The 20,129-nt window shown below is 51.8% G+C and overlaps 1 protein-coding gene across 1 annotated transcript in view; it reads left to right on the top strand.

Moving 5' to 3' along the window:
• Window positions 1–20,129, top strand: part of Anks1a (ankyrin repeat and sterile alpha motif domain containing 1A) — a 151,625-nt gene that overhangs the window by 75,141 nt on the left and 56,355 nt on the right. Inside the window, 3 exon segments of the mRNA XM_028777014.1 lie at window positions 1,655–1,851; window positions 4,901–4,993; window positions 9,578–9,698. Coding sequence (XP_028632847.1) covers window positions 1,655–1,851; window positions 4,901–4,993; window positions 9,578–9,698 — 411 coding nt within the window.

Here is a 20,129-nt window from a genome sequence, read left to right as displayed (position 1 = left end):
TGTGTGTGTGTGTGTGTGCACCCGGTGTGTTTATGTGCATCGAATGCATACAGGAGCCCATGGAGGTCAGAAGAGGGTGTTGGGTTCTACAGATGGTTGTGAGCTATCATGTGGGTGCCAGGAATGAGCGTTGGTCCTTTACAAGACCAGAGAGTGCTTGTAACACCTGAGCGTTTCTCCAGCCTCACGTCTGCTTCTGTAGAGATGCGTAACTGGCAGGACCATCTCAAGGTGTGTTTGGCGTTGCTTACTGTCCAACACACAAGAAGTCAGCTTGGGAACAGTTGGTGCAAAGCAAGTGTCTGATGAGTCGTGCACGTGGCAGTCACCGTGATAAATCTCCATGGGTGGATGGTCTAGGTGGTAGGTGGTCATCACTGGCAGAGTACTTTCTGGTTTGCTGAGAAGCCAGTGTATGATATTGACAAAGGGAATCCTAATGACAACATCTCCCAAATGTAGATGGTAATGAACAGTCAAGCAACAAGAAAGGGGGAATGGCCTCCGGCTCCGGCCTGCCTGCTCTGGGTCCTGAGTTCCTCCCACCTCCAGCTTTACACCCCGGCCTCACAACCCCACACATGGCCTCACACCCCGCCCTCACACCCATCTCCAGCCTAACACCCCGGCCTCACAACCCCACACATGGTTTTCTTGACCTGGATCATTCACTGAGCTCTTCACTTTGAAGGAACCCACACTGATATTTGTGACTGGGACAAGCTACTCAGAGATGCCATCTCTGTGACTTTTGCAGTCACAGTTGGATCCCAGTACTGAGGAGACAGCCAGTTAGTCACGGAGCACCTTACCTTAGGGAGGCTTTGGAGTGTTCATTAAAACGTTTAAAGTGGGCTCAGGAAAACCCTGTCTCAAAAACAAACGGTGGGGCTGGAAGAGATGGTTCAGCCGTTCGGAGCACTGACTGCTCTTGCAGAAGTCCTGAGTTCAAGTCCCAGCAACCTCATGGCGGCTCACAACCATCTGTAATGGGATCCGATGCCCTCTTCTGGTGTGTCTGAAGACAGCTACAGTGTACTCACATACATTAAATAGATAAACCTTTAAAGTGCAACATACAAAAAAGAAAAGAAAAAGGGAAAACCAAAAGGTGGAGGCTGGACATGACACACACCTGTAATCCCAGCACTTGGGAGGCAGAGGCAGGCAGATCTCTGTGAGTTCAAGGCTAGGGCTAGCCTTGTCTACAGAGTGAGTTCCAGGGCAGCCAGGGCTACATACTGAGACCATGCCTTAGAACAAAACAACAGACAAACAGAAACACTAATTGAAAGCATTACTTTTGGTCTTCAGTCACACATTCACCTACGTTTTCAGGTTAAGGTTGTGTTCACACAGAATTGAGGTCCCAGGGAGCTTACCAAGGACGTGGGGAGAATCCCTTATATATTTAAAGTCGCTTCCTTTTTTCTGGGAGCTAGACCTCAGATGTGTGCGTGTTGAGTAGTTCTGCGCCAAGCCTCACTTCCCTGTATTAAATCAGAGAGCATCAGTCCCTTAGCAAAGTGACGGGTTTCCCGATGGCTTAGTTCTGGGCGAGTTCATATTGCAGAGAAGTCTGTTTGGCCAGAGGGTCAGCAGCGGGGCTCCGCCCTCCCTCACTGATCATTCTGCCCTATGTCCTCTTCCCCAGGGAATGTGGAGAAGGCAATGACCGAGCTGATCCTTGATTTTGACACACACGCTGAGGAGGAGGGTCCCTACGAGGCGCTGTACAACGCTGTGTCCTGCCATTCCTTGGACAGCACGGCCAGCGGGCGATCATCTGACAGAGACTCCATGAACAAGGAGGCCGAGGCCACCGGAGCAAGGGCTGCCGGAGTGAGGCCTGTATGTGGGGAGTAAGGCCTGCCCGTGGGGAGTGAGGCGTGTGTGTGTGTGTGTGTGTGTGTGTGTGTAGTGAGGCCTGCCTGTGGCCCAGGCCTGAGCCTGCTAGGGACTGTGGTGGGTGGTAGCTGGTGGTGCGGGCAAGAGAAAGTCTGCTGCCTGGTACCGGAGCCCACCTGCTGTTGGAGGCGCTCTGTCTAGTCTCTACTGCCCAGGGCTGTAAAACTGCAGATCACACTGAGGTAGGAGAAGTTCGCTGTTTCCATGTTCAGTGTGGCCAGTTTGCGCCTCTCCATCCCCCACAGCCTCGTGCTGCGATTGAGCCTTACTGCTGCTCAAGCCTTGGGGATCTCACTGGGTGTGGTTTGTTGTCACTTTGGAAAGCAGAGTATCCAGTGTCTAGTGATGGGGGTTGCTGGCTGCTCCTGGTCCCGCTTGCCTTGCCAGCCCTGTGGACGGGTGGTCCTCCTAATGTCCACTCAGACTGTGCACATTAGGAGCCATGCCGTCTGCTGGTGTTTGTTTCCTAGCCCTGGTTCAGCTCATGAGAGCAACGCCGAGTCTCTCCTCGGTGTGCATCCTCCTGCCTTCCGCTGCTCTGTGTAATGCCTGCTCTACGTCTGGTCTTGTGGATGAGCCGAGCCTCCCTCCTGCCTCCCCCTTCTCCCCTAGACGGTGCTCCATGTTTGCAGCCCTGTCCCTACCTTATTTCCACGTGACAGAGTTTTCAGACCCTGGCGAAGGTCTGACCTGGCTGCTGCTGACAGGACCCCAGTGCCAGCCACCTTGCTACAGATTTGGGGTCGAGTGTTGGTGTTTCTTTGTTTTCAGGGCGCCGTTTGCTTTTCCTGTTGACCTTCCCTTCCTGCTCGGTTCTGGCAGGGGACAGCTTTCTAACTGTGGCCTGGGGAAAGCCTAGAACTTCAGGGAACATTCTTTGGTGGTCTCCTTGCCCTTTGCCCTGATGTAGTCACGGTGTTTAGGTGTGGGTTTCTGTGAGCCCCCTAGTTTATGGCAGCCCAGCAGAGAAGGTGTTAGCAAGAACTGTGAGCACACACACATGCTGACTGGTGTTTCTGTGGACCAGTCTTCCCTATTGGCATCCACACTTTAAGTTGTGGGGGAAGCCTTTGCTTTGAGTGGGGCTTGCAGGTGTCGCCCTGTAGGGGGCGCTAGTGCATTTGCTAGCAGCCTCAGGGTCCTGTAGTGCATGGTTGTACAAGAGCACCCGTGGGCGCGCTTTGCCATCTGTGCATGCATGTGGTGTCGCCATTCTTGTTGTTTTCCGACCTCGCTGGCCCACTGTGGCTGAGACCTCCGTGTGGATGGATTAACAGCGATGGTGGCAGATGTCTCTGTACCTCAGAGAGAGAGGCCCGTGGGGACTTGGGTTCCCTTCCCTCTCTGCAGTGGTCTTGCCCTGGAGAGCTTCTGGGACGGGCCATTTCTGCTGCTTTTTCTTACTTTCTGCTACACTGGCGTTCCCAGGCTGGCTTCACCGTGTGTCTGTGCTTGTTCCTTTGTACACAGCGCACTGACCTGTTCCAGCACTTGTAGACCAAGGAAGGGCGGAGAAAGTGAGGCCCTCCCCCGACGGGAAGTCCAATCCAAACAGCACTGGCATGAGCACATAAAGCTATTGTAAAATTGTTGTTGAGTCTGTCTGCCTCAGAGAGCCCAGGAAGGACCGAGTGACGGGCTGCAGCAGAGCAGAGACGCATGTTGGAACAGGAAGGTCTTGGGTGCCAAACCCAACACAGCCGCCTTTGCAGACTTCTCTGGGAAGTCTCTCCCGTTCTGCATCCTGAACCTCACCTGTCCTAGCAACATAGAACTGACCTGCAAGCCCGGGTAGAGCCTGGGGCCAGCTCTGTCCAGCCCTCTCCTGGGTAGGGGACTCCAGCACTGTGGAGCGTAGAGGGAAAGGCTTGGGTGTGTGGCCTCCCAGCCTTCCGCTGTGCCCTCAGGGATCACGCGTGTTCCCTTGGCTCACATGTACCCACCCCTTCAGCAAGCTCCTGGCCTTGGGGAAAGTTGGCAAACTGCAGCCCTGTTACAGGAAGCCAGAAGTCTTAATGACTTTTTTTTTTTTTTAATCTAGCCACATGTACCCTTTGCCTGTTATCTGTGGTAGAACTGAGTGTGAAGTCTAGTATGGTTGCTTTTGGTCCTTTAAGAACAGGCTTTCCTGTCCCAGCCCTAAGGAGACTAGTGGTCATGCTCTTGTCTAAATGGGCTACACAGAGTCCCCATAGCCATGGACTTCTTACTGTTGAAGGGGAGGATTGAAAACAAGAGATGTGCCGGGTGTGGCCGTGCACGCCTCTAATCTCTGCACTCAGAGGCAGAGGCAGAACGATCCCTGTGAGCGTAAGGCCAATCTGGTCTACACAGCAAGTTCCAGGACAGCCAGGGCTACACAGCAAGACCCTATCACCATTAAAAAAAAAAAAAATGAGATGTTTTGTTTTGATCAAGAGTAACTTCAAACTCGCAGGCGTGAGATGCTGCTGGCTCAGCCTCCTGACTGGCTGCAACTACAGGTGTTAGAGAGATGGCCAAGGGCTTTTCCTGATGAGTAGGGCAAGCGCTGGAGGCTGAGGAAGGACACACGCTCTCTGTCTGCTTTTCCCCTTGCTTTCCTCAGATCCTGGCTGTAGACGACCTCTCGGGCTGGGCTTTTTAATCTCCGTTTTCTTCTCTTCAATAGAGACTTGAAAGTGAACTCGCTGCTCTTTGCTTTCAGCTTTCTGTGTCTTAGAGTCTTGTGCCAGCGAATGAGCCCCGAGCTCCCCGTGCCTTCTTCCTCACAGCCAGGCTGAGGAAGGTGTTTGTGATCTTTGCCGCAGACATCGGAAGCCATGGTCTGGCTTCCGAACTGTGTCCGTGCGAAGGGTTCTCTACCTGCTCAGACACTGGGCCTCAACTTTAGTGTCCTAGGGGAATTCGTCACAGGATTCTTTTTATTTCCAAGGACTAAAATAAGGGTCAAACAAAAAGACAAATACCTGAAACAGAGAGATGGTAGAATATATCTATTTTTCTTCTATAGAGGGAACGTCCGCCGCCTCCAGCAAAGCCGCCACCCGATGAAGAGGAGGAAGAACGTGTAGATAAGAAGTATTTTCCCTTGGCAGCCTCTGAGGTAGGGACTTGAGAGTTAGCCCGACACTGACATGACATAGCATCTGCTAGATGGTAGATGAGTGTCTGCGTAGTGTGTGTGTCTGTGTCTTGTGTCTGTGTCTGTGTCTGTGTGTACCACATGCCTACCTGGTACCTGTGGAGGTCAGATGACGGCATCAGATCCCCTGGAACTGAAGTTACAGGGGGTTGTGGGCAACCATATAGGTGTCAGTGGAAGAGCAGCCAGTGATCTTAACTGCTAAACCACCTCTCTAGTGCTGGGATTAAATCCAGAGCCTTGTGCATACCAGGCAAGCCCTCCATCCCTGAGCCACCCCCAGCCTGGGTTCTTTCAGGGGAAGAATGGTGTTGTGTTTGTGTGAGTGTTAAGCATATGGATAACTGTACAGAATAGGTTCATATGCCCGTGCATGCTCAGGCCAGAGCTGGACCGTGGCTGTCTTCCATTGTTGCTCTCAGCCTTGATGTACGAGGGTCTCTGGGTAAACTGAAGCTTTTGGCTAGGCCAGTTGACCAGTGAGCACTCAGAATCTTCCTGTCTCTACCCTCAGCCTCTACTCCAGTGCTGGGGGAGCAGGCACACACATCCACGCCTGGCTTTTTATGTGTGTGCTGGGGATTCGAACTCTGGTCCTGGTGCTTGCAGAGCAAGTACTCATACCCCTTGAGCCATATCCCCAGCCTTGACTTTCTTACTTTCTCATTGTTCCTGTGCTTAGTACGTTTGTGGTATACGTGTGTCTAATCTGGAGCAAAGCCTTTCACCCTCAAAGACTTGTGGTGCGACTACAGCATACAAGCCAGGTGTGGGCCTGCCATGCCACATGGGAAGGTCTGCTGCTGTCTGATGCCCGACTTTCACGTTTACTCTGGTATTGTCTTTTGATACAAAGTGTCACGTTCCCTTCTGGGTGAACAGTACCATGTTGTCAAGTTTGGTGGTTGAGACTGTATCCAAACATGAACCAGGTCACAAGTGACAATTGGAAAAGATAGACTCTTTGGTCTGGTTAATTTTGCTGTATGATATTTATGTTGTTTACAAGTTTATTAAGTAATCAAGTGTATAAAGTTAAATAAAGGCTATAGGTGGTATATGATGACGGCGGGAGGGAAGTAGGTGTCTATTTGAAACAGCTTACCTTTTTTTAAAAAAATATTTTTATTATGTTACAGCATGTGAAGTCAGAGGACAGAGTTGTTCTTTCCACCCATCATGTGGTTCAGGGGACTGAACACAGGTTGTCAGGTGTGGAGGCCATCTCACCTGCTGGGATGTCTTTCTGTGTGTGACATTCATCTGTTGGAAATGCTTCCTTATAACCCGGAGTTCTAGATCAGTTGACACAAAAACAAGAGCCCTGGACTTGCTATCCACTGTCACAATCGGTGCTTAAATATAGAGGAAATATGGCCAGAGGCCACGTTCTCATAATGATCGACACAGGACTTTTACTGTTGTATGTTATGTCTGTGGGCATTCTTCCCCTCCATCCTGTCTTTCTGTGCCTCACATCCATGCCTGGTTTTCTGAGAGGACAAAGTGGGCATCGCATCACCTTGAACTGGAGTTACTGAGGCTTATGAGCTAGCTGCTGTGGGTGCTGGGAACTTCCCTCTGCCTGTCTGCAGAAGCATCCAGACCCCCTCACCCCGCCATCTTTGCTCCCAGCTCTCTCAAAGCTTTAAGAGTAAACTTTTGAGACTCTGATGTCATTAAACTTAAGGCCATTTTCTCTTGTTGGTGGTACTGGGAAGATTAAACCCAGTACCTCTCTGGTGCTGAGGAGGGAAGGCTTTATGACCAAGCCAAGCGAGAGTTGTCTATTTGTCAATCATGTGACCCAATATTTGATAGTGGAAGAGCCTATTCAAGTAATGACCCATCATCATGATGCCAGACATGAGCTATTATGAGCACACACACACACACACACACACACACACACACACACACACACAGAGTATTCACTCCTTTCAAGTGGCTGCCAGCTGCCATGAGGGTAGCCATGGTCTCCTCTGTCAGGGAGCTTCTCAGCCATCCCCACCCAGCTGTATTCTCCAGGCGACAGTTTTGTAGTAGCCACTCATGCCTCTGCTGTGACCATGCCAAGCTGTCCCCACAGAGCAGACAGTGCAGTGCTTCAGCTTTGAGGAAGAGGGAAGGAAGACTTTGGAGTGATTTAGTAAAAAGCAAACCGTTGAAATTCAGTTACTGCCATAGTCACTGTGACACAGGGCTGCTTCTGTGGGAGTAATGGCTGGAAGAATAGTTTGTTGTTGGCTCTGAAGGTTTAATCCCATAGTTTGGTCAGGCTAGAGCAAAAGGACAGACAGGAACACCTCGTTTGTCTGGGTCCAGGTAGGGCTCTCACTTTGCACCTGAACAGGGAAGGCCGTCCACCTTGGATGTAGGAAGACTGAGGCCACTCTGGATTAGAGTCTGGGGAAGTGTGCTATGCTGCACTGCCACTGTGAACTTTGGGTAACCTTGGACAGGTCCCTGGCTCGCTGGGTTTACAGATGAATGGGCCAGAACCAGGTACTCTAGCTATGACTGGTGTCCCCACTGTTATGAGTGATGGTCTCTGCTCACACTTGTCCTGCCTGGTGGACTCATTTGCCACTGGAAGTCTTCTGTCCTTCTGTCTGGCCCTGTGTTGTAGGTCAGTCATCCAGGTCAGTTCCTATTCAGAGAAGCGTGCCTAGGCCTGGTGAGAGCTCTCGCTGAGGCAGGCGTACAGGGAATCAGAGTCCAGAGCTCTGCCTGAAGGATCATGTGGTGCAAACCTGCAGAGCACACCTCCTATCAGTAAAGCCTGTGGTGTCAAATTGACAGGAGGCAAACTACTTAATGGTCCCTCTTTGTTCCCTTAATTGTGTTCCTTAGAAACTGAACCTGGACTAAAGATGCCCAGGACTCCCAGAGTAAAGGAGCTGTCAGCCTCCAGGTGGCTTGCACAGAGGGGTATGTGCTGTGCTCCACAGAGTTTGAGAGAGAGACTGTTCAGAATGGCAGCCTTGCTAGTAAACAAACATCAGCTAGGAGTAGTCCTTCCTCAAGAGAAGTGGCCACAGGGAGCTGTCCCCACAGAGGAGGACTCTGGTGAATCACCAGCCTGTTGCCTTCCCAGTGTGCGATGAGAGGTGTCTGCCTGTGCAAAGGACCCTGCCTATAGGACCCGCTGATCTGTTAGAGTGAGAATCCCAGCCCCGCCCCCTTCACTCCCAGGCTGCACCCATCACGTGAGTGAGCTCTGGACGTTCTGTGCTCTAGCTTGATTGCTGGTGTGTAGTTATCCTTAGCTTGCCTTTCAGTCACACTGGGCTCAGAGCAGGGGTCTCCATACCTTCCCTGTGCCTCCAGAATTGTGCTCTTACCCTGGGCTCCAGTGCCACAGCCAGCCCCTGAGGCTCACCTAAAGGAAGCCCTGCAGCTGGGCGCTTGTCTGCTTGATCAGCGCCGTCTCAGTAGGTGGATCTGCCGTTGCCCACAGACGCCCACTCTCTAGTCACTGACTCTCAAGACTGTGGAGGAGACCTGAAGTCACTCGATAGCATGGCAGGAAGCTGGCTTTACGGTTTCGTCATTCCCACGGCACCTGGAATCCATGAAGAAGATAGTTAAAAGCTGGCTGTGGTGGCAGAGGCCTTTAGTCCTAGCCCCGAGGAGGCAGGAGCAGGAGCATATTTGTAAGTGTGAGGCCAGCCAGGTCTACATGGCAAGTTCCAGGCTCTTGAGGACTGCAGCAGCAGAGGAGGAGGAAGAGAATGAGGACAGGCCAGTGTGTGTCCGGTGCCTGCAAAGGGTTGAGCGGCAGGAGTATCTTGTTTTCCTTTTTAGAAGGATACTGACCTTTGGGTAGGGCATGCGCACATCAGAGAAGAAAGTAGTCTCCACAGAAAACACTGTGGAGTGGAGGAAGAGGGGAGGGAAGAGAGGCTTAGACTTTTATCTCTTTTGAAGGATAAAATGGGGCAAAAAAAAATGGTTTAAGTCAGATTGTGGAGATTTCATATACAGAAATTGTTGTAGGTTTTTCTGTTGCTTCAACAAAACCTCCAAATCTGTATATTTTATAAAGTAAAGAGGTTTCTTTGGCTCACAGTTTGGAATGCCACAAAGCCAAGATGAAGCAGCCCTGTCTCCCCGTTAGCTTCTGTCAAGGGAGTCTGAGCCACACCGCAGCTTGGAGAGTGTGTGGCAGAGGGCAGTGAGCATGCGGGTGCCAGGCTCACATGATACCAACTGAGGTTGTCCTGTAGTGCCACGTTAGCTACAACTGCCCCGGGAGTGGGTTTGTTAGGAGTGGCACTTCTGAGGACCACCCCCCCCAGGCCCCTCTTTCATGGTCTATGTCCCATCCCCCCTGCCCTGGACACCAAGCTTCTAGCATGTCCACCTCTGGGGGATGAGCGAGAGTGGGTGAAGAATGAGACAAGCACCCTTGAACTCATAGGATGCCCGACTCCCCATCCCTCCTCTGTACCCCGCCCGCCGTGTGAGGCAGCAAGAATCAGAGCTCTGTTGCATCCTACCTGTCTCTGTGCCCAACATGTTCTGGGTGTTTCTGTCTCGTAGGGCCTGGCTGTGAGAACCAGGATTCAGAGCAGTGCCCCCCAGGAAGAGGAGGAGCACCCATACGAGCTGCTGCTCACAGCAGAAACCAAGAAGCTGGGAACCGCAGACGGGAGGACGGAAGGTACGCACGTCCCACTCCCACAGTTCTCACAGGGAGGGACGAGCTGCAGCTGTGGGCTCCCGAGTCTGGGATGGTGAGGGCCCTGTGCTCCATCTCGTTCTCTACCTGGACTCTATGCCCTTGAATGGATGGAGATGCAACCCTCCCTCACGTGCAGCAGGGCAGGTGAGGGCACCCAGGTGACAACTGCACAAGCAGGACACAGGAGAGCAACACTTCTCTGGAGACTGGCTGGAGCCTGTAGTGCTAGCTACAGACTGGGTTGTTCAGGTCCATGGTGGACTCTGAGTCCTGACCAGGGTCATGATGGCTGTTGCCTGTAACCATAGTGCTTTGGCACTGCGGCTTGCTTGTGCTTCTGGTGTATGTCCTGGCCCTGCAGAGAGAAGTAAATAAGCACCAAGCAGGCTGGGGAATGGGGACTGCAGAGCCTGCCTCTCCCAGCTCCCTGGAGCTCTGAGGCCCTCCACCGTGCGTGCCTTGTGTCTCCTGAGAGAGTTCCCAGGCCTGAGCCACCACAGCCCACCGACAGCCTCTTCACTGAATGTGCTTCTCTCAGTGTGTGGCCATCTTTACAGTGGTCTTTGAGATCTTAATTTGGGAGAAGTCCAATTTGTCCTTTCCTTTTTAATGGATAAGTTTATAATGCATGGTGTGTGTGGGTGTGTGGGTGTGTGTGTGCATGGGTGTTGGGTGTATGTGTGTAAGTGTGTGTGCATGGGTGTGTGTGAATATGCTTGTATATTTATATATCCACATATATAAATATGTGGATGTGTGTGTGTGGATGACTGGGTGTGGGGTGTGCCTGTTCCTACATTACATGCACATATAGGTCTGGTTGCAGAGATTAGAGGTTGGTGTCACTCGTCTTCCTCAGTTGTTTCCGATTTATTGATTTATTTACTTCCCGGGATGCCCTGAAACTTGTACTCTGACCAGGCTGGCCTCGAGGACACGGACATCCACCTGCCTCTGCCTCTCTTGAGCACTGGATTAATGCCACCATGACCGATCTACCTTACATTTTGAGACAAGAGGTTTCCCTGGCTGGGTTGTCCCATCCGTGGTTGGTGCTGTAGCTACACACACGACACTTGGCATTGTCTCGGTGGATGCTCACAGAGCAGGCACGTCACTGAGCTAGCCGAGCCGTCGCTCCAGCCCCAGGGTTTTGGGTTTTGGTTTGTTTGTTTGTTTGTTTGTTTCTGTACTTTCTTCTAGAATTTTTTAGCTGTAAGTTCTGTACTTAAGGTGTGTTCCATTTTGAGAAGTTTTAAGTGTGCAGTCCAGCTGTGCGGCCTGCTTGGAGCACCTTTCCTTCACTGCATTGCCTTCGTGAGGCTGCTCTTCCTTTATGAGTGTCTTGAGCATTCAGTTCTCGCTCTTCACTCTCAGAACGAGGATGTTGCTTTCCATCCACTCGTGCATTGGGCATGTCCGTGAGTCGGTGCTGAGCCCCACGGTTCAGGAAGTCCTGGCATCCCAGCCAAATGAGTTTGCCCATCCTGTTCTAGAGTCTGAAACCACAGGAGCCACGCATAGCCATTCACACCTGTAATCCTAGTGCTCTGGAGACTGAGGCAGGGGGATTACTGTGAGTTCCAGAGTTGAAGACTGGGTGGTGCTCCAGTGTGAACCCCTTTCTAAAAGGATCATGGGAATTAACTTCGGTGAAACAGGCCCCTGCATTTGAAGATGGTGCTTCTTGAAGAAAAGGCAGTTCTGTTAGGGCTTCACGTAGAATGACCACACGTAGCCAGCTCAGCAGTTGACAGAGGGGCTATCTCCTGGCTGCCAGATGTCCTTGGTGAAGCTCTTCTGTCCCAAGCTCAGGAATTGTCCCAGCTCCCGAGAGCTTTGGAAGAGGACTCACAGTCTCACGCCTGCCCTGCTGCTCCTTGCTGCTCCGCCCTGTTAGGCTGTTGAGTCCGAGTGCTGGGGCACTGTGTGTCTGTGCTAGTAAAGGCTAGCCCTTTGTAGTGGCTTACTGCCTGCAAGCTAACCCAGGGTAGCCCAAGCTAGCCCTTTGGCCTGACTCACTTGAACTTTCAGACAGGGAGGTGAGGCATCAGCTATGAACTCACTGGTTTCTCAGAAGCCGTGCGTGTCCTGTCAGAGAGCAGACACCACCAGCCCAGAAGTGAGGCAGCAGTGGCCTGCGGTGCTACTGGATAATTCCCTTTTCCTTGTCCATTAGTGTCATGTTTGTATGCAGCTTTTAGGAACTAACTGCTCTGTTTTCCAAAGGTTATGTTTATGTCAGCATTAATGAGACAGATTTGGTGCTGTAGTGTGGGCTGGGACGGGAGATGCTTTTGAATTGCCTCGTTAATTATACTGGTGTATACTCACCAAAAAGGAAAAAAAAAAACAAAAGCAAACATTACCAGAATAGAGGCGGTATGCTAAGGCTTTGCCTGTCTTTGTTCTGAGTTGTGCAAGCATGGCCCGTTCCCTCCATTGCTGTCCTCATGCAGCGGCCGTGAGATAGCCATGCTCCATTTAACGCAGCATACAATCACATGTGACAAGCCACCTCGACATTTGTCTTGGTTTTTACGTGTCAGCCAATTCTTCCTCAGTCACTGCTGAAGATCCAGTTCCTCACCTTTCATCTTCAGCTGGTGAGTGGACGTGTCTCTAGGGCGTCTCTCGTAAACTATGTTTCTGCAGGCATGCTTTGCACGCGCACACACACCACCCCCCCCATCCTCAGCTCCAGGACTATGCTCGCCCCACAATGCACTGTCACAGTGATGTTAGCAGCACTAGACAGTGGGCTCATGGTTGAGCTGCCGACCGCACTGCTCCAGCAGAGGACGCAGGTTTGCCTCCTGACTTCCACATCAGTCTGCCCACAGCCATTGTATCCAGTTCAGGGATGCAGGGCCCACAGCCATTGTATCCAGTTCAGGGATGCAGGGCCCACAGCCATTGTATCCAGTTCAGGGATGCAGGGCCCGCCGCTGGCGCCTTTGGGCACCTGCACACACATGGCAGACACTCTCACAGATGCACATATATAAACTAAATAAACAACAAAACAAAAAACAGTTCTTTAAGGAAAAAAAATAAAATTAGCAGCAGGGGCCAGGAAGGAGCTCTGTCAGCACATGCCCTGCAAGCATGAGGATCTGAGTCTGGTCGCAGGACCCACATCAAGATGCCAAAGATAGACCATGACTTTCCTTTTCCTTTTGAAAAAACAAAATTGGGAAATGCCTTAACTTCTGAAGATACATGTTCCTGCTTATTTAGTTTCTGAGATGCCTTTTTTTTTTTTTTGGTCAACTTTCTTTTTACATTACAATGACTGGTGTCTGGGTGAGGAGGTGCCCGCAGGCTGTCGTCTCATTGTCTGGAGGCCAGAGGATCTTTTAAGTCAGGGAGTTTAAGAGCATCCCAGATGTAACACAGTGAACATTTCTCCCCATCTCAAAAGAACAAAAGAAAACAGTGGCAGGAGAAACACTTCCCCTAGTGCATGTGGCATGGCACAGTGGGATGTATGTGGCACTGAGGAGGAGTGGGGGAGGCTGGGAGGTGAGCAGCAGGAAGAGTGGCGATAATGCCGCAGACAAACACTGGGCCTCTGGCCTCGCTGTGGCCATCAGCCTCCTTGTAGCTGTATCTTGCTACACTGTATCTGAAGGAGGAGAAGAGCAGCGCGAAGTCAAGCGATAGACACAGGCCGGCTGCATGTGGGAGTGGGGTCAGGAACTGAGACGGCCTGACCTTCAGTGATTACAAATAATGTGTAATAAGCAGAGTGCCACTGCTTCTGGGGGCCGGTCCCAGGGTCAGACACTTCAGGATGCACAGACTGCAATAACAGAAATGGCCCTGTGTCTGGGACAGTTTGAACCACAGGAGCACTGAGCCCACCATGGCTCAGGAGAATTCCCACCAGAAATGTTGATCACACTCACAGGATGGAAAGACCCAGCCACAGGAGAACACTTCAGCAGGTCCACGAGGCAGAAAATACATGTCCCCCAAAAGTTACCAGGCCCACAGGGCATTATGACAGTTGTAAGCAAGATAGAGAACCTCTGTGTTTCAAGTGGTTTCAGCGTCAGGGCCAGTGTGACAGCCATTTCTGTCTGTGCAGTCTGCTTTCCCATTAGTATTTGGCATATGACCACTCAGAATTGCAGGGGCAGCTTTCCCGGTTGGCTAGCACACAGGGAAGTACCAGGAGGTCTAATAGTCACATCGCTGTCCTGAGCTCGCTGGGTCTGTGAAGTGGTCACTGAGCGTCACCGTGCTCTGAGGACAGCGGTACCCGAGAAAGCAACGTAGCGCGGTTAGATTTCCAAGGCTTTCCAGATGGAGTCGAGGTGATGTTCCCGAGAACCATGCATGCCCTTGAGTAAGAAGACTCTGATCTTCTTGGAGGGGAGGGACCTGTCCCCTGTCTGCCGGTCTCCGTCTGCTTCCTTCACTCACCTCAGTGACCTCTCTCCACTCAGCTTTCAGAAAGAGAAAAGCTTGCTGGTCCTCAGGCCCTTCCTTCTCTCAACATGAAGGCCCAGGCTGGCTTTTTACACAGAAGCTTGCATGCCTTTGTGAGCCACCATGTGGGTGCTGGGAATTGAACTCAGGACCTCTGGAAGAGCGGTCAGTGCTCTTAACCTCTGAGCCATCTCTCCAACCCCTTTGTGACTCTGTGAACAGATAGCTTGGCAGTTGAGTCTCATGGGGCAGCCTCTTCTCCTAGCCTCTTACTTAAGCTCCTGACAAAGCCGGGCCTCTCTGGCTGCCTCCCTCCTGCTGCTGCTGCAGACTCAGAACAGTTCACTTTCTTCTGATCAAGTAGGCTTTGTGAGTAGTGGCTCTGTATTTCCCTCCACAGAATGCTTTGACAGATACACACACACACACACACACACACACACACGGATATGTATGATAAATACAGAAAATAGTTGAAAGATGAAAGGGGGCAGAATATGTTAAATTCACATGAAAGTGGTTTTAAAAAAAAGCAGTTTGATGTTCAAAAGTGAGACAAATTATGTTCACATAAGAGATCAGATAGCTCTATGAAGAGAGTGTCTGAGCCGAGCCCTGAAATAGAGACTTCAACTTGATAGGCCAAGACTGGGGAGGGAGATGACCAGAGGTTCCAGGCAGGGGTGTGGCACACAACAGTGGGTGGGTGGAGGGAGGGAGGAGGTGGTGAATAGCTTGGAACAAAGAGAACTTGTCATAGAGCATTGGATCTCAAATGTCAGTCTTTATTCCAGAGACAGAGCAGTATTGTTAAAACTTCAGGAGTGGGGTGACAGCCTAGGAGCCACACGCTCAAAAGGGTAGAGTTAGGGAGTCTGAGCTTGGGACAGGCCGGAGGCAGGAATAGCTTGCAGTCAGGAACCATCATGAATCTCTGGCGATGTCTAGAGTCTATTCCAGAGGGGCAGGAGGGAATTGGGGGGGGGGGGGAAGTGGGACAAGTCTGAGGGGTAAGACAAGTGTAGCCAGGTGTGAGTGAGCAAGGCTGAGTGCTGAGGTATCCAGCCAGGCTGGGAGAGGATTACGTAGCCAGTAAAAATGGGTACTTGGGAAGACCAGGACTGAGGGACGATGCTAAACCTAGGTAGAGTGTTCTGTGTTGTAGGAGAGCGTCTGTGTGAATATGCCCGTAATGCCCAGACACATGTTTCTGATGATTAAAGGGATACTGAAGATCCAGGGAGCTGAGTGAGCTCTGCAGAGACGAAGTTTGTGTTTTCAGGACCTGTCGGTCACAGCCCGAGTGGCCGTTCACTTTCCAGCCATTAGCACGGGAAGGAGGAAGCGCTGTGAACGTTGTCCCCGAAAGCCGAGTGTGTCTCCCCAGGGGCGCAGTTAGGTGTGGAGAGTCAGGCCAAGACGCTCATAAGTTCTGCATCAGCCTGGACCGCTGAGTGAAGCTGTCCTAAGCAGCGACTGACCATCCGACCGCACCCTTCCTCCCAGGTGGCTAGAAATTCCAGGTCAGGGGGCACAGGAGAATGAGCGTGCAAGCCCAGTTAACACAGCATCCAATGACACCGAGCTAGAGGATGGAGACTAGGAAACGGGTGGGGTGATTGGGAGGCCATTGGTAAATCCTAACAGGGCTGCACTTCTCTGAGACAGATAGCAAGGAACGACAATCCCTGGGTTCTGTTGTGGTGACAGAAGGGAGCCCTTAGGACGGCTGTGTTGCTGTCTTCTCAGGAGACTGTGGTCATGTTCTCCTGAACAGAAGAGACAGTGACTCTGGTGGTGACATAGAGCTTCCAGGAAAGAAGAAGATTTAAGAAGTGCAGGCCAGGGCAGAGGCTGGTGCGTGATCTCCTGCCCACTCGCCCTTGGCCAGGACCTGCAGAGTCCTGTGTCTCTGGAAGCTTTAGCATCTGTGTAGAGAAGGCACACCAGTTCCCTATGGCTGCTGGGACTCCTAAGGTGCCATGGACGCAGAGCAGAGCTTCCTGAAGGGAAGCCATGGGAGCCAGCTGGGTGCAGAGCGGAACCTGGGGCAGCTGAAGTCTGAGATGAGTCTGTGGAGGAGTGTAGTATGTCTTAGCTGTTTCTCGAGACTCTGAACAGGCTCAGTACCACAGCAGCAAAAGAGAAAGCAAATGGCTGTGAATACCCAACGTAGGAACTGTCCCAAGCCAGGGGACAGAGAGGCCAGGTGCCCTTCCCAGGTAGCTTGGGAAGGTGTGACAGCAGGAGGAACCTGATCCAGGCCATCTTGTTAATGGGAAGGGTACGGGGATCTGAGGAGCAGAGGACTACAGGTGGTGAACGGCTTCCTCTGAGGACTGGGGAAATGGCACAGTGTGTGTGGTGAAATCACCAGGACCTGGTGTGGGGCAGTCTGAAGTCCCAGACCTGGGCTATCCCCATGGGCATACAGGGAGGGAAAGCCGGTTAGCCAGCACATGGCACCCCGAACCAAGTCTCAAGGCTACTGGGCTTCCAGCTTTTGGTTTTATTGGTCCCGCTTTCAGGACCACTTGGAAGAAAGCATCTCCTTTACAAAGTCAGGGAAGCCAACCAAGCTCTGTGTGGTCTTCTGTGGTCACACAGAGGAGTTTGGGCATGACTGTGCATAGAGAATGACATAGAGACAGCAGCAGCTCCCTCGGCTAAGTGCCTGCCTCCACAGCACCATGCTGCGTGGCTTCCCCTGGTCACTCATTGTGTGTAACTCTAGACACAGCTCAGGGTGGGGCTGTTTTTGTCCCTGTGTAATAGGGGTGGGGGAAGAGATGGTTTGATGTTAGAGATGGGCCGTATGCCCTAGTCTACTGAATCAGACACCTCTACCTATGTGACTGGAACCATTGAATCAGAGACCCTGATTCAAGTCACAAAACTGGGAGGGACCACAGAGATGTGATGTAATCACAGAGTCACTGGCGTGTCTCAGACCTCTCCTCATGCATCTCAGGTGTTCATGCTCTGAAAAAGATCCCAAGAGGGAAAGTCCCTGGGATGGACGGCCCCTGGACCCCCTGGGCCCCATTCCAGTTTGTGTCTGCTTGGGTTGCTGTGGACCAAAGTGGACTCTTTCAGATCCTGGTCTGTAGGAGTTACCTAGTCAGGACCTTTCACCCGGAGACAACATGTGCCTTCCAAGAGCAGTGCAGCCTCGTGCTGGGACTGCTGGACATGTGGTCTGGGCACTCTCCACTGTGACTGGGCACTCAGAGACCCCTAATCCTAAGGACAGAAAGCAGGACAGTGTGGTAGCCTGGCTCAGATTAGCTCCTCACAGGAACTGTATTTTCTGGTCCTGGTTGAAATAAGCACAGGTTACTGGAAATGTGCAAATGCTAAAATGTTATTATTCCAAAGTCCTTGAGACCCCTGCAAACCATCAGGGTAGTTAACGTGCAGCATAGAAGCGTCCTTCCCTCCAGGGCCCTCATGGGAAGAGACACCAGAGGGAATAAAGAGGCCATGCTGGGAATTCCCTGCTGTCTTGGGAGGCAGAACGTGAGCTTAGGTGTGGGGAAAGGGAGAGATGCCCGCCTCCCCTCTGCAGATCCTCTGTCTCCTGGAAGAACCGGCTGTGGGAGTCAGGAAGCTCTGTTCTCTGCTCCTCAGTACGATCTGGGCAGGATTTGCCTCCTGGGAACGTGCCTGCTTCTCTCTAACCTGACAAGGCTTCCCTTCCCCTTCAAAGCTCAGGTTAGAGTCCACCACCCCGAGAAGCTCCCAGATCATCCCAGTCACACCTGACCTTCCTCAGAGCATCCATTTCTGAACTTGCCTTCCTTTTCCTGCCTTGAGCCAGGCATGGCTCCTTCATCTCTGTCTCACCTGGGCACGCCCGTGAAGGCAGAGATGCACACACACTCACTCACAGAGTCAGCGAGGACATGTGGCCAGCCGCTCGGTGTTGCCTCCCAGTTTCAGGCTTTAGACATCCTTTTTACATCCCTGCTTCTTCCTCCATTGTGGAAAGGCCGGGGGATGAGGAGGGTAACAGATGCTCAGAGGGGCTTTCCGTGTGTGGAGCTGTCTCTTTGCTGATCTTTGTGAGGGACGGGATGGTCGGTCTCACAGTGGAGCTGTGGCGGCGGATAGACAGCCAGCGTTAGCATCGTGTTCGAGCTTGGTGTGTGGACCTAAGCATGGACCTAAGCACTCTCCATCCGCACTTCAGCTCTCTCAGTGATGCTATAGAGTTGTGATATTCATAGGCAGGGATATCAGATAATGTGTGCAGAGTCTCTTTCACAGTTTCATGTCATGTTGCTAATACCTTGTCTCCAAAGCTATATATTAACCCGCCTGAACAGAAGGAAGCCATCAAGAGCCTGTCATGGCGGCTCGTGAGCAACCCCTGCATTCCGGAGTTGGCAGCAGCAGGGTGGCAAACCTGTGGCACCTGGGGTATGCAGCAAGACCTGGGGCAGGGAGCCGGACATTGAGCAGTTATTTTCCATCTATTAATTTGTGCAGAGACGTCTTAAATATGTTCCTTTCTTGCTTTTTTGAGAAAGACTCTTGCTATGTAGTTTGACTGGGCTGGAATTCAGAGCAGTCCTCCTGCCTCAGAATCCTGAACTGAATTAAAGGTTTGAGCAATGTGGCGGTTTGAATGAGATGTCCTTCATAGCCTCGGACGGACGATTAAGTTCTTGGTCCCAGTTGGTAGCACTGTCTGGGAAGATTAGGAGGTGTGGCCGTGTTGGAGGAAGTGTAGCGTTAGGGGTGAGCGTTGGCAGTTTAAAGATTCACACCATCTCCAGTTCACACTTTCTGCTTCATGCTCATGGTTCAAAATATGAGCCCCCATCTGCCTCTACTTGTTGCTTTGGTCATGGTGTTTTATTCTAGCAGTAGAAAAGTCACATAATCTGCCATATCTAGGCTAGGTACAGTCTTAGGGATGGACGTGTGCTGGCTTCTCAAGATCCCCGTGAGCACAGCAGCAGGCAGCTGTGGTCCCAGCACTGAGTGACAGGGTGGCAAGTCTGGAGGCAGCCTGGACTACAGAGTTCTACGCTAGCCAAGGCTACCTAGCAAGACCCTGTCTCGGAGCACAAAGAGAAGGACAGACAGACACGGTAAAGTTCTTGTGCTTCAGTGAGCTCTCCCGCTATGGATATCTTTCCTGGGGAAAATCACTGTGGCCGTTTGTGATCTGTACCTTCTGTGATTCACAGAGCTTCCTCCATCCACAGACCTCTTTCCTGCACAGGCCCCTGCCCCTTCTCCCCGCCCACTGCTTTCCCCTGGCATCTCTCTGGTGTCTGTCGAGCTCTTGGCATCTGCCTCTCTTTCTTCCTTGATGGCTGGCATGAATGAGTGGCTGTTTGAAGGCCTCTATTGTTGGCTCCTAGCAAGCAGCCAGAACATTCTCTGACTTGGGTTTTGAGACCTACCAGTCAGGGTGAGCCAAGCAGGCCCAGTTCTGGGCTTCAGTTTTCCTTCTGTTGCTTCTTAACTGCCCACAGATAGTTAACTATGAACCTGGGAGCAGATGCTGAGGACCAAGGGCCTATGCTCCTGTAAGCCTGGCTTCTTCCTGAAGGTCTGCAAGGATGGCGCGGCTTGGACAGGAGCTGCAGCTCCTGCTGCTGGGAGCCTCTCCAGCCTCTCCATCTCTCCTCGTCCTGAGCCTCCGCTAGGTGATCGTGTGTTACCTTCTCTGTGGCCTCAACATGCAGAATCACGGCAGCTTTCTTCTGGCTACCCGTTGTCATAGTAGCTATTTGCAGCTGTAAAGTTATGACTTCCTCAGGCCTCAGTTCTACTGACTGGTACTCCCTCTCACTGGCGTGCTCTCTCTCTCCCCTCCCGCCTCCTACCTGAAGAACTCATCCGTGTTGTTTACGCCTTGTCCACTGCTCGGGATCTGTGTTGAAGAGTTAGGATGAGTGAGTCGAGAGTTAAAAGTTCCAGAGTGCTCAGAGTTCTACTCCTGGCTTCCCGCATGGC

This window comes from Grammomys surdaster, unplaced genomic scaffold, assembly GCF_004785775.1.
Source record: "Grammomys surdaster isolate TR1022 unplaced genomic scaffold, NIH_TR_1.0 277, whole genome shotgun sequence".
NCBI classification, from domain to species: Eukaryota; Metazoa; Chordata; class Mammalia; order Rodentia; family Muridae; genus Grammomys; species Grammomys surdaster.
This window is presented reverse-complemented; position numbering and strand designations above follow the sequence as displayed.